We start from the raw sequence: 18,289 nt of genomic DNA on the forward strand, positions 1-18,289 counted from the left end.
CAATGGTCCTGCCCTGGGTCTTTTCACCTTGGCTTCACTTCCTCCACACTGCCTCAGGACCATCTCAGCATTCCTGGTCCTAGACAGGCCTCTGGGCCTAAGCACACAGATCACTTCAGCAGAACCTCTTCAGGTCTCAGCCTGAGGCAAGAGATCGAGCACATTGCCCACCCAAACTATATATCCTCTCCCAGAATGCACCAGTAGCCATGAACCTCCTACTGGGCTGGCTGAAAAAAATATAAATGTTCATAAAGCCTGTTTGTGAAATATTGTACTATGACCTGTGGTACCAGTGATATCTACTGGCAACAGTGAGAAATGCACAACCCAACTGAGCTTTGGGAAAGGCCTAATATAAACTGTACAATCAGTCTGAGCTAGTAGACTCATTACAGTAGAAGATGAAAAAACATGGGTTCCTGGATGTCTGAAGAAGGTAGGTAAGAAAAGCCTGGCAACAGTACAGAAAGGCACTATAGACTGGAGGCAAAGGGAAAGGATGGAGGTAAAAACAAATATAGAAAATTGGCAGCAGAAGCAGGAAAAAACACCAAGTGTCCAGTCTGTCTATAACGAAGCCAGCTCATAAGATAGGCATGCAAAATCAAGCTCCAGCACCAGAGGAGGGCTCAAAGGAGATTTACCCCTAACAACAGATTCTTTTACTCAAGAGAGTTAGACAGTGGTCCAAGTGCCCAGGAGGAGTCTTCTTAATCCTTACTTCTTAATTGTCTTCCTACTTGTCCCAAGTGAGACAGAGAAAGAACCACTTGGGTTACCTTTTTATAGATTAGGAAAGGGTTGTCCCAATGGGGTCAGGGGGCAGAGCTGACCCATGTGTATACTGACACAAGGAGGCCAGGAAAATAAATAATGTCATTTTTGGCCTTTGTTTAAAGCGTGCTTGTTATGGTTATGTGATTTTAGAGTACTGCAGCAATACACAGCCAGACAACTAGCATTTTTATGAAGAGGGCTTGCAATTACCTTTCTTATAAAAGGTGTCACAGCACTGTCACATGGGGGGGGGGGACATGTCACACATGGTGTTAATTGCTGCGCTATTTTGGGGGGGCAATGATGGAGAAGTAGGGTTTTGCTACTAAAGGTAAGTTTAGGCACCAAAGGGTGGCTAGCATGCAGTGATGGGGTTGGTTTCATTTTTTTTTCTATTATCTCTATTTCTATCTAATTACTTGTATTCTATAAGTAAAGGACCATTATAACATAATCTTATGCACAATTACACCTACGTGCAGTGTACACGAGTCACAACATATTTATAAAAAATTCCCAGCTCTGCTTTTTACCACTGCGGTCTAGCTAATAGAAACCTGCATTCCATTACAGCTTAATTCTCAAAATGATATTGTATTATAGTTGGCAGCTCTACGCTAATTAGGGAAAAATAAAAGCAAAATGTTCTTCAGCAGACTAAAAATGAAACTGTTAAAATTAATACTTGCCTTGTTCAACACATTTTGTGCTCACATGAACGCCGCGTTCATTACTCCGTTTTAGTCGAAACATCTGCACTCCCCAGAAGCTAGGGGTGATTACTGTGCTATTCAGTTGTGAAAAAAGTAATCTGTTAATCTTTCTTTAAAAACTCTCCAGCATATTTGCTGCGAGGAGAAGGCGGGGATGAAATGTTTATTTATATTTTCCGGTTTGTTGGAGAAAATGATACAGTTCGAGTTACGCGCACTGCTGGATGTCTCTCTAATGCATATTGTGTGGTGTTCTATGGATCTGTATTTTATCATAAAGGCAAATATAGAATCCAGTTAACCATATTGTTGAACTTTGTATTCACCATACAGGAAAACTAAGCATGGAGTCACTAAAGCAATATTTACAACTAAAATGGTAACGTAATATAACCACAGTGCATTTTCAGAAAAATGCATTTTATATAGAAATCTAATTGGGTATATCCCTGGTGTTCAAGTTGTGGCCCAAGGGTCGTATTTGGCCTAAGCTTACTCAGGGACAGCAAAGAAAAATGTTAAACTGGTTTCTTCTAGCTAAATTATTTGGTTTATTTATTTCACACTTTCTTGCTATTTATGTTTTGGTCTATTCTTTTTTACTCTTTTTGTATATTTTTTTCACTGCCCACCTTAATGGATTTTTCTGAAAGATAACTCAAATGTGGGGTTGTGAGTTTTAAAGGAAATTGTAGGGAGCACTGAATTGTAAACGGGGTGTACTGGCAGTCATCTCTAGCAGTCTTATGGAACATGTCCCCAGACGTGGACAGTCTTCTGCAGTATGTCCCCAGTCTCCAGTCACTCTTATAGAATGTGCACAGTCTCTGACCATCTACTGTTGTATTTCTGCCTCTTTTGGCTGTTTTCTGTAGCATCACATGCACATTATGTGCTACTCTAAAGCCAGCCATAGACTGTTCAGGTCTTGGCCAGTTCAGCATGGACCGGCCAAAATTCAAAACCATATTTGGACATGCTGATTTGTACCCAAGTTGATTGTTCGACAACATGGGTACAACCAGCCTGTTTGTTTGTAAATATCCCTCTTTGACAGCCAGCATCAAACACTTTGTGCAACTGCTGACTCTCAGTCCCAGCAGTCACAAAATTCCCAGTTCTCCACTGATGACTGGGAACCAGAGTATGTGTATTTGTACTATTGAACCTAAATTTTGTAGTTACTGTGTTTCCCTGAAAATAAGCCCTGGTCTTATATTAATTTTGGCACGAAAAGACACAGTAGGGCTTATTTTCGGGGTAGGTCTTAGCTGTAATGTGCTGTCTTCTCTTCCCACCCTGACTGTCAGGAATCCTGTGTGAACCTAGTTTAGTGTTTCTAAAAACCTAGAATCCACTTTATTTATGTTTCATATACTGTCCAATGTGTGTTTCTGTAATAGAATAGTGTGAAATACCTTCGATACCACGCTGCTCGGCGCTCAGCTAATCTCCCGCTCTGCTGTCTTTCTCCTCCCATTGCTGTCAGAGGGGGATCTCAGCCCCTCCCCTCTGCAGTGTATACAGAAGTTTCGGGTATTAGATTAGAATTGTGTGAAATACCTTTGTTACATCGCCGCTCGGCGCTCAGCTGATCTGCCGCTCTGCTCTCCTTCTCTTCTCCCCCGCTGACAGCTGGTGGTCACGGAAGCGCAGAGCGGCGACGTAACTAAGGTATTTCACACAATTCTAATTTAATACTCGGCGCTTCTGTGTACACTGCAGAGGGGAGGGGCTGAGATCCCCCTCTGACAGCTATGAGAGGAGAGAGACAGCAGAGCTGGGAATCAGCTGAGCGCCGATGTAACAAAGGTATTTCACACTATTAGATTACAAAAACACACACTGGACATTATATAAAACACTAATAAATTGGATGCTAAGATTTTACACTAAACTAGGGCTTATTTTCGGGGTAGTGCTTATATTGCTGCCCTCCCCGAAAATAACAGTAGGTCTTATTTTTAGGGTAGGTTTTTTTTTTGGGGAAACATGGTAGCAATTTTTTTGCTTGTGTCCACTGCCTTCTAAGTATTTCTGAGTATGAGGACTATGAGACTCACAATTAGCCGCTCTGGAATTCAGCACTGTTAAGGCCCGTACACACGATCAGAAAATCGCACAAAAAATACCGCTTTTGAAGCTATCGTACAGCTGATCTTTAGTGCACAGCTTTCGAGAGCCGATCGCGACAGTTCATCCAATATCCTATGGAGTAAGTTTGTACTCAAAAAGGAAGAGAAATATATACATTCTCATAGAAATTATTATGCAGTATGTTTTGTAGCTATCCAAGTTGACCAGGGTTCCCATATAGAATCACAGCTGTTTAGTTGCCCATTCCAAGCCGCCAAAGTATGTTCGTAGGAATGATGGAGCTTTGTGAGTGCAACTACTTCAGACAGTTCGGGGGCTTCATTCACTTTCCATTTCCTGGCAACCGTGAGCCTGGCGGCTATAAGTAGATGCGTTACCACTGTCCGTAAAGAGTGGGGGATGTTCTCGATGCCCAGACTCAGGCTTGCCAGGGGAGGAGAGGGGGGAATTATTATACCTGCAATTTCAGATATCATATGAAATATTTTATTCCAAAAACATAGGATAAATTTACGCAACCAGAACACATGGAGGAGGTTTGCGGTTTGTCCGCAGTCTCTCCAACAGAGAGGAGAGTGTGAGAGATTCAGGATAGTCGTAGTGGTGTAAAATACCATCGAAGAGAGATTTTTTGGGTTAGTTCCCAGTGTTAGAGGGAGTAGAGCAGTAAAATTGCAGAAGAGTCCTGGGAAATTTAATCTCTGGGAGTGGGGATTGTTGTGTGAGATGTAGGATTCTACATTACGTGTAGTGGTCTGAGGGATCCAGTCCAAATCTCTTCTGCAGCAACTCCCAGGTTTGGAGCCTATTGTTCACAGATATATTATTAAGTAGTCTGGCCCCTTTGGTGGTCCATTGTTGCAATGAAATTTTTGGAGCTAAGGGGTGAATAACTTCCGTGGGGATAAGTAGAGGAGTTTTAAAGGACTCTGGGTACGGAGTAGTGTGAAGAGCTCTCCAGGCAAGGAGTGAGGCTCTAATTGGGGGTGATAGATCCGTTAATTGGGTGGGTTGCCAATGGTCGGCTAGTAATACTTTTTTTTTTCTTTTGGAAATTTGGATGCACCTTTCAAGCACTACCCATGGCAAAACACTGGTTGGGTTAAACCAGTGTTTAATTTGCTCTAAGCGAGTCGCCAAATAGTAATCTCTCACATAAACCAGGCCCATACCTCCAGCATTCCTGTGTTTAACCAGGAGGAAAGTAGAGCATTTTGCCCTTTTCCCTGCCAAATAAAGTTTTTGAGTAGGGTGTTCAGTATGACGAGTTGTTTGGCAGAGAAGAGAACCTGCGTGCAGAACAGGTAGAGCATCTGGGGGAGGAGCATTTTAAATGACACCAATCGTCCAGACCAGGATAATTCAAATTTAGATAAATAGGATAGCTCCTGGGTCCACTTCCTGCGTAGAATGTCTAAGTTTCGGGAGGCCAGTTGTGATGTGTGTAAAGTATGGGATCTCCCAAGAACTCCAAGTGTAAGGGAATTTGGGTTGAAGTGCTTGTCGCTGGGTCTTGGGCACGTTTAGGTCAAGGACTAAAGATTTAGAGCAGTTTACTTTGTAGTATGTAATTGTACTGAATCATGATAAGATATCATGGGCGTGTGTATTAGGGAAGTGGTAGGATGGGTCAAAAGTAATATAATATCGTCTGCGAAGAGACTAATTGAGTGGTGGGATTGGCCCAGTCGAAATCCTTGAATTTTGGGGTGTGAGCATATGACTTCGGCAAGTGGCTCAATTAGTAGGTTGAATATGGAGGGCGAAAGGGGGAATCCTTGCCTGGTACCGTTTGCGATTTCAAATGACTTAGACAGGAGGCTGAAGGTATATACCTGGGCTGAGGGACAGGATTAAAGAGCTAAGATAGCCTTAAGAATTGCACCCTGGAAATCAAATTTTGTTAACACTTTCCCCATATAGCCCCAGTGAATCCTGTCAAATTCCTTCTCTGCATCCAAAGAGATAAGCAGAAAAGGTGCACGACCGGATCCGGCTAGGTGGAGATCAACAATTCTCCAGGTGGCTTTAGCTCCCTATCTTCCCTTCATGAAGCCTGTTTGATCAGGGCTCACCAATTCTGGAAGAATGTCAAATAGGCGTCTGGCTAGGAGCTTCGCATAGATTCTAACGTCCGAGTTGAGGGGTGGGATGGGGAGTAAGGGGTCATCTTTAAGATTGTATAATGAGCTATAGTAGTCAGCAAATGAGTTAGCGATATCTTGAGGGTTGGTCTTTTTGTGGTTAGTATGAGGGTTGAGAAGGTGCGAGATTTTAGATTTTGTTTGTTGGACTTTCAATCTGTTGGCCAATAGTTTACCTGTTTTATTACCACTTGCGTAGTGTTTGATTTTTAAAGTTCTCTCTAATCTTTCGAACTTCTCGAATAGATTAGCTCTGAGGTCTAATCAAAGTTTCGAGAGGGTTGAGGATAAGTATTTCAAATTAGTGGATCTCCTCAAGCATGGTGTCTAAATGCTGGGAGTATCGTTTTTTAGCTTGTGTGCAGCATTAGAGGATGACTCCTCTCATATATGCCTTATGGGCATTCCAAATTAGAAAGGGGTCACCGGAGGGGAAAGCATTGTTATTTAAGCATTCCCTGAGATGTTGAGTGAGCAATTGAGTAGTAGAAGGTTCGGAAATTACTTTTGAGTTGCAGCGCCAAATGCGAATCGGAGAGCAGGTGTCCCACTCTTCCACTGAAATTGAAATTGCTGCATGGTCCGACCAAGTAATGTCTGCAATGGAGGAGGAGGATGTCTGCTGGAGCAACAATTTGTCAACAAGAAAAAGGTCAATACGGGAGTAGGAGGTGTGCCTGGGTGTAATCTCTCTCCATTTCGTGATGACATCTCCAGACATCAAATAGATCTTCTTCGTGGAGTAGTCGACCTAAAGTGGGCAGTAAACATTTGAATGGGTTGTATGAGTCCATTGATGAATCCACCAGGGTGTTAAAGTCCCCACAAATTATCAGACGGCCATATTGCATCTTTGAAGCTTTGCGGACCACTTTGCAAATGAATTGCAGTTGGTGGGAGTTTGGAGCGTACAGATTAACCAAGGTGAACAGTTGGGTATTGATTTCACAGGTAAGGATGGTGTTTGATGGCTTCTCTCCACATGGAGCATCGTTTTGCGGGGATTTAAGACTCTGGTGTTAAGTGAGACAATTTTGAACCCCATAATGAGGGGGTATGGTGGTCGGGAAGGTATTCAGTAGAATAGCTGTGTCCTGTACCAAAGCGCTTGTGTTGTAGAGGTGAGATAATTTGTTGGAAGTAGAGAACTGGTAAATGGGTATAAAAAAGGGCTCAACGTGAGCCGCGGGCAATAACTCTGCTGGACTAGAGGGGTAAGAAAAAGAACAGAGCATCAGATGCTCATTACTGGCTATAAATTGTAGGTATAGATGAATAGCTTGGGTGTTCAAGATCCATTGCTGGAGTGCTTCTTAGTGGATCTTTTGTGAGATACAACTTGCCACTCTTGTGATGTGGCATTGGGGTTAGTTTGAGATGGGTTCATATCTGGTATGATATCCCAACTTCTGAGGAATCGAATGCCCTCATCGAGTGTTTTGATTCAGATGGTTTCTCTGTCTCGTGTCACCACTAGCATGCAGGGGTAGTGCCAGTGATGAGTGATTGTGTGGTTCCTGAGTGCTTTTGTGATGGTTGCCAGATTCTTTTGCTTTTGAAGGATAAGTTGGGATAGGTCTGGCAGGAGTTGTAATCTGGCGTACTGTTCAGGGAGTGGGTCCATACGGCGGAAGTTTGACAGGATTTTTTCCTTCGCCTGATAAAAGTGGATATGGAGTATCACATCTCCTGGCAATGACTGAGGAAGGTAGGCTGGCTTAGGAAGTCTGTGAATTATGTCAATTGTGATATCTTCCTGTGTCAAGTTGGGTGCAATGCATTTGAACAGGTCTTGTGCATAGTGACCGAGATGGGCCTGTGTGACTGTCTCAGGTACCTCTCCTATTTTGATATTGTTACGGAGAGAGCGGCCTTCCATATTTGCCACCTTCTCTCTGAGCCAGTGTATATCTTCCTTTTGTTCCTCATTTGAGTCAAGGAGGGAGTTGAAGGAGTTTGCATATTCTTCCTTCCTATTTTAAATCTGATTTACTCTACCTCCTATTGCTGTAATATCTTTTTGGAACCCATGAATGCATGATACCATGTCCGCTTGTAGTGATGCATGTAGAGAGAGTAGCATGTCCTTTTGATTGGAATCGGATACAGGCTGGCCAGAGGTAGGGAATGATGTAATGGGGTCATCCTGAGTCTGGCTAATTTGTGGGGTATGCATATTGCTCACTTCCGTGCCATCTTGGATTAAGAGGTCATCTTCCTCATCTAGCCATGCTCTGGATTTAGCAGGGCTCCTTGTGGATGGTGTGGAGGACCCAGAGTGGGAGGATGGAGCTGGGTGGATATTCATCTGGTCTCCCTGATGTCCTGGTGTCACTGAAGGGGCCTCTAAAACACGGGTATCTGGCACTAAATGGCGGCGGTCACCGCTATTTTGTTGTAGCCTCGGTGGTAAGGGAGAGAAGAAGCCATCTAATTTACCCATCAGGGGTTTATCTCTTCGATGCCTCGTCATGTTGTGCAGTCTCTGGGGTGTAAGAGGAGAGAGTGGAGTGTATGGGTATGGGATGAGTCGCGGGGATTCCAAACAGGCAGATTCAGTAGCCGGCAAGTGGAGCTCTCTTAGAATGCGGCCATCACATTGTGCGGTTGCCACGCCCCCCCCCCAGTAAAGGCTTATTTTAACGAATATTTAATGCTTGTAGATAATGTAAAACTATCTACATGTGCATAGCCTGCCCACATGTCCATTGTGTGATCATCCTATTCATGTATTTATTTAAAAAGAACTTTAGAAAAGTGAAATTGATTCCATTGAAGGCATAGTGGTATGTGGAAACTGATGTTAGTAAAACATTTAATCCTGTCTGTTTATCACAGGACTTCACAGGTTGAGGTCAAATGCTTGACATAAGTGCTGATTGTCTTTAGATGGACAACTTACTTATCACACAAGGAAATACAGTCCTGCCAATATCGGCATTTGAAGCCAGTCCTCGTGCTACAGGGGCCCTCAAGCACTTTAATTAAGCCGATCTCTTTGTCACTTTTGTAAGAACGTCAAAGATTTTTGCTCTTCAATCCATAAAGTCTTTGACTAAGCAATTAACTTTTTATCCAACTTCTGAAATAACACGGTCATTTAAATCTGCAGCTGCCCACAAAATCGTTAGAAAGTAATACATTCTAGACTTTGTTTTGCTGATAGCAATCTGCTTTTTTTTATTTTTATTATTATTATTATTATATTTTTTAAAGTGGCACTTTTCTTTCCTAATGTCTGTTTTTTTTTGCCATGTCACGTTAAAAATTTTGCTGCATGGAAAAAAAACCCGCTGTCTTATTGTCATAATTCCTAATCGCTTTGGTGGATTTCCATAGACTAACAGAAAATATTTGCTAAGTACATTAAATGGTGTAATTATACATTTTTGTCTTTCTTGACTTAATAGGGAACATATGGCTTCTTCATCAATCTTGCAAACCGCACTTAATTTTTGAATGCTTTGATTTGGAATAGTGTACAGTACACAACAATGGATGGGTCCCTCGAGGTTGCACGAGAAACAGCCAGAGTTTACACAGTCATTTTAAACCAATCCAGTTAACCCAGTTAATTCGACAGTAAATTTTCTACATGTCTATGCCGTAGCAATCCGAGAGACATCCAAGGGTGTACTGCTGTCTTTATACACCTGCCTCAGCACTGACTGTTTAACGTAAACCATTGTTGCAACTCAGCATTAAAGAAACTAGGTTTTGCAGAGAATATTGTTTTGTGCTTTCTGAATGCCTTGCTTAGATATATTGGTCCAAGTATACTTGTTTAAAGGGAAAGCATACTGCATTTTAGTAAGCAAATATTTTAATTATTATTGCATTGGTTACCTTAATTGTAGATTTAAAGTGATTGTAAAGTTTTTTTTTTTTTTTTTAAATAACAAACATGTTATACTTACCTCCTCGGTGCAGTTGGTTTTGCACAGAGAAGCCCAGATCCTCCTCTTCTGGGGTCCCTCTTCTCTGCTCCTGGCCCCTCCCTCCTGTCAAGTGCCCCCACAGCAAGCAGCTTGTTATGGGGGCACCCGAGCGGAGCTGCAGCTCCTTGTGTCCATTCAGACACTGAGCTACCCTTCGGCCCCACCTCCTATCTCTTCTGATTGGGTGTTTTTGATTGACAGCCACGGTAGCCAATGGCGCTGCGGCTGTGTCTCAGCCAATCAGGAGGGAAAGTCACGGAAGGAAGAGGACATCGCTGGACAGAGATGCGGCTCAGGTAAATATTAGGGGTTGCTGGGGGGCGGCTGCACAAAGAAGGCATTAAGATAAAAAAAACCTATTGACTTTTCAACCCCTTTAAACGTGCTCTCCTTTTCCTCTGGTGCCTGAAGCCCAATCTGTGCTCAAGTCACTCTTCAGAGGCTACTGACAGGTGGTGAGGAAATAATGCAACGCCTTCTCACTGCCTTTTTTAACTCCATTTTTGCAGAGAAACACACCACATGAATTGCTTGTGAAATGTAAACAAATCCGCGCTTAGGATAATTCTAGATTCCTGGTATTTAGTATTGGCTGCAGCCCACCTTTATACTATATTACTAAGAATATAGTGAGAATGAAGAGAAAGGAGGGGGAAGGTGTATGGCGCTGCCAAAAACTGCTGATGTTTCTATATGTCCAAAATTTAGGCGTTATAGATACATACAAAATAAATCACCACTATGAATAAAGTGTCCAGTGCATCCTATGTGTCTTCCTATTGAATGTGCAATACTAAAAGATAATACAAATAAATAATAAATATTTGTGCTGAAAAGTGGATATAGAATAAGTGAAATTTGGTATGATGAGAAAATTAGATGAAATGTATGAATTAAAAAATAGATAAAGGGGTGGATTTGTACAGAATAAAAATAAATATATAAAAAATATAAAAATGGATCCACTTAAAGTATGACTTAAATAAGGTGCACAATAGGTAGATAAATATTATAGCAGCAATGATACAAGAATAAATAAGTCCGTTACACCTAAGAAAGAACAAATAGTCCCACAATGCAAGAAAATTCCTAAAAAACTTGGCAAAAAAAGGTGACTTGAGTGCAGGTGTTCTGATGAAATATTAAAGGTGCTCAGGTATATGGTGACCGTTCAGTGCTCCCCGCACCCCTTGGACCGCACTCACCAGAACTATGTACCCCTGCAGGGGTATCAGGCCTTGTCTATAATCCTGGATCTTCTCCACTGACCATCAAAGTGGTTGGGTGGTCCGATTATCTACCCGAATCTTGTGAACCAGGTTCCTTGATGTTAGGGTCCGAAGGTGTATCGATATATGGGGGAAGAAGGCTCACATAGAGTAGTACTGCTCAGTACTGCTCAGCAGTACTACTCTATGTGAGCCTTCTTCCCCCATATATCGATACACCTTCGGACCCTAACATCAAGGAACCTGGTTCACAAGATTCGGGTAGATAATCGGACCACCCAACCACTTTGATGGTCAGTGGAGAAGATCCAGGATTATAGACAAGGCCTGATACCCCTGCAGGGGTACATAGTTCTGGTGAGTGCGGTCCAAGGGGTGCGGGGAGCACTGAACGGTCACCATATACCTGAGCACCTTTAATATTTCATCAGAACACCTGCACTCAAGTCACCTTTTTTTGCCAAGTTTTTTAGGAATTTTCTTGCATTGTGGGACTATTTGTTCTTTCTTAGGTGTAACGGACTTATTTATTCTTGTATCATTGCTGCTATAATATTTATCTACCTATTGTGCACCTTATTTAAGTCATACTTTAAGTGGATCCATTTTTATATTTTTTATATATTTATTTTTATTCTGTACAAATCCACCCCTTTATCTATTTTTTAATTCATACATTTCATCTAATTTTCTCATCATACCAAATTTCACTTATTCTATATCCACTTTTCAGCACAAATATTTATTATTTATTTGTATTATCTTTTAGTATTGCACATTCAATAGGAAGACACATAGGATGCACTGGACACTTTATTCATAGTGGTGATTTATTTTGTATGTATCTATAACGCCTAAATTTTGGACATATAGAAACATCAGCAGTTTTTGGCAGCGCCATACACCTTCCCCCTCCTTTCTCTTCATGAATTGCTTGTGGTTGCAGGGTGTTTGCCCTTCCCTTTTTGCTTGAAACTTTGTTGCGGGCATGAAGTGAAGCATCGCGACCGTGTCGTGTAAACACCCCAGTCCAGAGCCTACTGCAGTCTAAGGGGGGTGGTTGGTGAGTGGCAAAAGCTTAGCCTAACTCAGTCCTGTCACTATAGTAAAAAAAAATAAAATGAAACCAAGCAACCCTGTAAAAAGGAGATTTAAATCTGGACAACGTAAAAAAAAATTACCCCAGCAGCAGTGTAAAACAAAAAAGCAGTGCAGCGCGGGGCATCATGGACCTGTCCCCTGATGGACCTATCACTTAAAATTAGGGATATACCCATTATCGGCAAGGCCGATATATTGGGGGCGAATATGCACTTTCCCTGATATATCAGTATAGGCCCCGGAACTGGCCGATATTGCCGATATTTTTGTGACATCATTCTGCCTTCTTAGGCTGCCTCCCTCACCTTGGACAGCCTCGTCTGGAGTCAGGACTAGCAGCCCGATGCCAGCCAGCTACCCACATCCACAGGCCCTGTACCAGCCAGCCACAGGCACTGTACCAGCGAGCCAGCCACCCACAGGCCCTGTGCCAGCCAGCCACCCACAGGCTCTGTACCAGCCAGCCACAGGCACGGTACCAGCCAGCCACCCACAGACCCAGTGCCAGCCACCCACCACAGGGTGCCAGACAGCCACCCACCCAAAGGCCCTGTACCAGCCAGCCACAGGCACTGTACCAGCCTGCCCCCCACATGCCCTGTACCAGCCAGCCACCCACAGGCCCTGTGCCAGCCAGCCACCCACCCACCACAGGGTGCCAACAAGCCAGCCACCCACCACAGGGTGCCAGACAACCAGCCACCCACCCACCACAGTGTGCCAGCCAGCCACCCACCACAGGGTGCCAGCAAGCCAGCCACCCACCACAGGGTGCCAGCCAGCCAGCCACCCACCACAGGGTGCTAGCCAGATTTGTGTCAAAAATTGTCTTTTGTAATTCAAAATTTTAAATGTACAAAATATCGGGCCATATCGGCCAATACTGATACGTTGTGACCAAAATATCGGTATCGGCCCTGGAAAAACCATATCGGTCTATCCCTACTTAAAATACAGTTATTCAAGGAGTGGCGCTGCCCTCGTGATGTTAGCATTGCTCTATGCTTTGGCTGTACTTCTCCTTTAATTCTTAGCTTTGTGTATTGTATATGTCATATAAATTGTCCATACCTTTATGTATGACTTGTTTTAATAATTTATACGTATTGTAAAATGTAGTTTTACATTTTATTTACATTCTTACTACCATTCCTTATTACTATATTGTGATTTTTTTTTTTCCATTTTCCTGAACTTTTTCTATTCTTAGGTTTGCATTTTTTTTCTGTCTGATTTTTTTAGTCATTTTTCTACAACTTAAAGCATTCAAAATATAATAATAGTTTAAGAGACATTCCCCTTTATATACAGTACATAAAGTACGTAAGTACCTATGTGCACTGCCTGCTGACTAAGCCTGGATTTTTTTTTTTTAATTAAAAAGTTTAAAATAAAAAAAAATAAAAAATACATTTTGGATTATTGTTCAATATTTATAGGCTGTTTTTCCTCCATGCAGGATTTGAAACAGCTCGATCATTGTCTCTCCATGGTGCACATGTTATCATGGCATGCAGAAACCTCCAAAAAGCCAATGAAGCCAAGAGGCAGATATTAGACGAATGGGTAAGTCAAAATATTCCTTTTTTATTTTTTTAGATTGACGTGACTACAATTTGTATGAGTGCAAATAACAACTGAAATGAGATATAGCAACTGATGTGATCACTGTGGGTTTCACATACAAAAATATGTACAGCTTAGATCTTGTTTCAATTGTAGCTCACAAGCCTTCTTTCATTAAATTATGTGCAAAGCTTACTGTGTAAATTGCATTGCTTACACTGATGGTTGTTGATTTATGCACATTTGATACTGGCATATAGGGTTTGCACACCACTGATTTATCTATGTTTGAAGTTCATACACTTAAAAGTGAAATCCAAAAGTGCAGAGTTGCTATTCTATAGGAAACATTTAGAAATGTTAATTGTGCCTAAGCTGTGCCCTGAAAATTGTCCCCTTTTGTCTTGAATTCCTCCCTAAAGTAGCAGAGCACTTCCCAGTATGTGAGGGTGCCCAGGCACCCCTGTACCTACAGCCTGTTGTCTGTGACTGCTAGTATTAGGAAATTTGCAGTGAAATGTAGTTATGTCACTACCATGCTGGAGCGCATTTTGGTCAGTTCCTGATGAGCTAGCCAAAATTCACTCAGTGGGTGGTCCTGTTGGCTGCCTCCTACCCAACATCCATTGATTGAGTAACCAGGTGGAAAATTGTTGGCCAAACAGCAACTGCCTCCAGTTTCAGGGATTTTAACAGCTGTTGGGGTTGGCTCTCAAAATACAAAGCAGGAGATTTGTTCACCCATGCTGTGTACCATGGTTGGAGGAAATTTTTTATGTGTAGGGCCAGCTTTACCGTATAGTGTGACAGATCACACGACTGAATCACAAGACTACCCAAGCAGAACTGCATATCCCTTGGCAGGTAAAACAGTTAACCCATATATTTTTCAACTACTGGAGCCTACTAGTGAGAACTGAGCAATCAAAGACTGCTGATCACTCAGTTCTCAGTCTTCATTGAGCAGAGAGTTGGTGACTGTCAGTCACCAGATCTCTGCTCTGCCCCTCCAACGCTCACTGAATGCCAGGCTGTGGAGGGGATGAGGCTGGCTCAGGCTCTCAGTGGGTTGGGCTAAGCCAGCTGCCTGCGTTTTTATCTGGGTGTCTCCTGACTGTAGAGTTGAGATCTTTCCCAAGCCTGGATTGGCTCAGTAGCAAAAAACAAAAACGAGTTACGGGAGTGGAGAACAAATTGCACTCCTGTGATCCCCAGGAGAAGTACAGCCCCGAGTGGTGCTTCCTCATGATCTGTGGTGGATTGTCCCTCGGTGTCCTCACATCCAGCGCATCAGGACCCTAGACCAGGGTGCATGGGGGGTGCAAAAGTGGCAGGGATCTGTCTAGTAGCGGGGAGGAGTGGGTGAGTGTGTACAGGGGCAGACTGGCAACTTTCAGCCCAGGGGGTAAGTACAAACCAGAGGCTCATGGTGCAGCAACTATGCCCCCCTCCCATTCTCCCTAACCCCCCTCCCACCCTCCCAATCCTCCTTCTGACCCCCATTCCACGCTGAAGCCCTGCTCCAGATACTCTCTACTTACCGTCTGAATTCGGGTTTCTGACCTGACCAGCAGGGTGAGGTTGGGGGGAGCTGGGACAGCTCGTTTGGGGCTGGCCTGGGCAGAAGGGTGTCCAATGGGGCATGGTACCGGCCTCTGCGCAGACACAGTTTACACCATTCATGCTGGGTAAGGGGGAAGGGAGGCCTGCGCTTTGTCCTTGTCTTCAACCCGCACTCAGGAATCCTTTAGGCATGTTGTGGCAGAAGTGATGCAGCCTTTTGATGGGGCATCAGAGAAGCCCAGGGGGGGCAATTGCCCCCCCCCCCGCCCCCTGGCCCAGTCCTCCCCTGAGTTTGTAAGTATATCTCCTTTTATTGTTCCCCTTGACATCAATGAGGAATACACCCTTGCAGTGCAAGGGATCATTTTTGGGCCTTAAAGCAGCAGATCACACTCAAATCTCAGACAAATCCTAGCAGAGTCTCAGCATTGGGTGGGAGCAGAAGGTATCTCTAAGTACTTTCCAATCCTTGTCATTTGCCATTTCCAAAGGAATCATTTTTATTCTTTTTTTTGTCTTAGGAAAAACAATTTAACGTGTCCCCCAACCAAGGGAGAAAAAAGCTTTCACTGTATCTCTGTAATGGCTTTGTTGTTTATTGAGAGGGGCTAATTAACTTTGATTATTGTGGTAATATTATGGCACTTTGACAGTCCCTCAGATTTCCGAGACTGTGAAAATAAACAAATGAAATGCAGGTGCTGGAGCAGAAAGAATAAGTTATTACTGAACTTTGATTACTCGCGCTATATAGCCAGGAGAGAATTTGTTGATTAATTACAGGATGCCTGAAATTTACATTGCATTCTATGCAGAGGAAAAAAAAAAAACTAGAATTAACGTTCAGCCCATTTCTTATAAAGATAGATTCATCGTAGAAAACAGCATTTCTTATTTTGACTGTAGCTTTGACTGTACTTTTTTTTATGGTGAAATTGCAATAGTGGTGCACTCCACAAAGATGTACTCCTTCCTTCTATTGATGAGTCATGGCAAACAGAAAATACTTAGCCCCGGTTCACATATATGATGTTCGGTAAATGCAGCGAATCCTGAGCGTTTGAAATCACACTCAGATCATGCGATCTGCCACCGGTGTCAATGGTAAATTATTGACACCCCAAAAAAGGTCACAAAATGCAGTTCGATTGCAAGAATCCGATTGCCTGGGTTTGAACAGCCATGACATCTGATTTTGGTGTGGCAAGAAAAGAAAAAAAGATGCATGCGCCTTTTTCATGCGGTGGGGTGCGAATTGAGCCCATACAAAATTAATTTTCCCAAATCACATGTGAAAGATGCGATTCTTATCGGAATCCAATGCAGTTTCCTGCACTGCACAAGTGTGATCCCAGGCTCAAGATTTCTTCTGAACCTCTACTTGTAGGTAATATTAAAGTGGCTCTATATGGTATCCTTACTCTCCAAAAATAATCCATTCACTTCCACTACTTTACCTGTTGCCGCCCATGTAACAAATACACTATATTGGAAAAAGTATTGGGACGCCTGCCTTTAAACGCGCATAGACTTTAGGGTTCAATATTGAGTTGGCCCACAAGGTTTAGGAATGTGTCTATGGGAATGTTTGACCATTCTTTCAGAAATGCATTTGTGAGGTCAAGCACTGATGTTTGGGGTGGAGAAACTTGACTGGTCCTGACCACAACCCAATAGAACACCTTTGGGAGGAATAAGAGCGGAGACAGGGAGCCAGGCATTCTCATCTAACATCAGTGTCCGACCTCATAAATGCGCTTCTGGAAGAATGGTCAAACATTCCCATAGACACACTCCTAAACCTTGTGGACAGCCTTCCCAGAAGAGTTGAAGCTGTTATAGGTGGGCCAACTCAATATTAAACCGTATAGGCCATTGGTGTGTGCCTGGGCACGCCCTAATGCACACCCTCCTTGCGCATTAGAACTCTGTGTGCCGACAGGAAGATTGGAAAGACCCCCCACTGATCACTGCTGTAAGAGTGTGTATCTGTGTGCGTGTGTGTGTATATATACAGTATCTCACAAAAGTGAGTACACCCCTCACATTTTTGTAAATACTTTATTATATCTTTTCATGTGATAACATTGAACAAATGACCGTTTGCTACAATGAAAAGTAGTGAGTGTACATCTTGTATAACAGTGTAAATTTGCTGTCCCCTCAAAATAACTCAACACACAACCATTAATGTCTAAACTGCTGGCAACAAAAGTGAGTACACCCCTAAGTGCAAATGTCCAAATTGGGCCCACAGTTACAATATTTTGTGTGGCCACCATTATTTTCCAGCACTGCCTTAACCGTCTTGGGCATGGAGTTCACCAAAGCTTCACAGCTTGCCACTGGAGTCCTTGTCCACTTCTCCATAACGACATCACAGAGCTGGTGGATGTTAGAGACCTTGCACTCCTCCACCTTCCGTTTTGAGGATGCCCCACAGACGCTCAATAGGGTTTAGGTCTGGAGACATGCTTGGCCAGTTCATCACTTTTACCTTCAGCTTCTTTAGCAAGGCAGTGGTCATCTTGGAGGTGTGTTTGGGGACTTTATCATGTTGGAATACTGCCCTGCGGCCCAGTCTATGAAGAGAGGGGATCATGCTGTGCTTCATCATGTTGGCATTCATGGATCCCTCAATGAACTGTAGCTCACCAGTGACGGCAGCGCTCATGAAGCCCCAGACCATGACACTCCCACCACCATGCTTGACTGTAGGATAGACACACTTGTCTTTGTACTCCTCACCTGGTTGCCGCCACACACGCTTGACCCCATCTGAACCAAATAAGTTTATCTTGGTCTCATCAGACCACAGAACATGGTTCCAGTAATCCATGTCCTTAGTCTGCTTGTCTTCAGCAAACTGTTTGCTGGCTTTCTTGTGCATAATCTTTAGAAGAGGCTTCTTTCTGGGACGACAGCCATGCAGACCAATTTGAAGCAGTGTGCGGCGTTTGGTCTGAGCACTAACAGGCTGACCCCCCACCCCTTCAACCTTTGCAGCAATGCTGGCTGCACTCGTACATCTATTTCCCAAAGACAACCTCTGGATTTGACGCTACAAGTACATGCACTCAACTTCTTTTATCGACCATGGCGAGGCCTGTTCTGAATGGAACCTGTCCTTTTAAACCGCTGTATGGTATTGGCCACCG

General features: G+C 43.2%; 1 protein-coding gene across 2 annotated transcripts in view; it reads left to right on the forward strand.

Moving 5' to 3' along the window:
* WWOX (WW domain containing oxidoreductase) overlaps nt 1-18,289 on the forward strand; it is a 1,459,759-nt gene that overhangs the window by 56,946 nt on the left and 1,384,524 nt on the right. For both annotated transcript variants that reach the window (XM_082270137.1, XM_082270138.1), the window contains exon 5: nt 13,462-13,568. In XM_082270137.1, coding sequence (XP_082126263.1) covers nt 13,462-13,568 — 107 coding nt within the window. The remainder of the gene's footprint in view (nt 1-13,461; nt 13,569-18,289) is intronic.

The sequence above is a fragment of the Pelophylax lessonae genome, assembly GCF_965119305.1.
Source record: "Pelophylax lessonae genome assembly, chromosome: 10".
Taxonomy (NCBI): domain Eukaryota; kingdom Metazoa; phylum Chordata; class Amphibia; order Anura; family Ranidae; genus Pelophylax; species Pelophylax lessonae.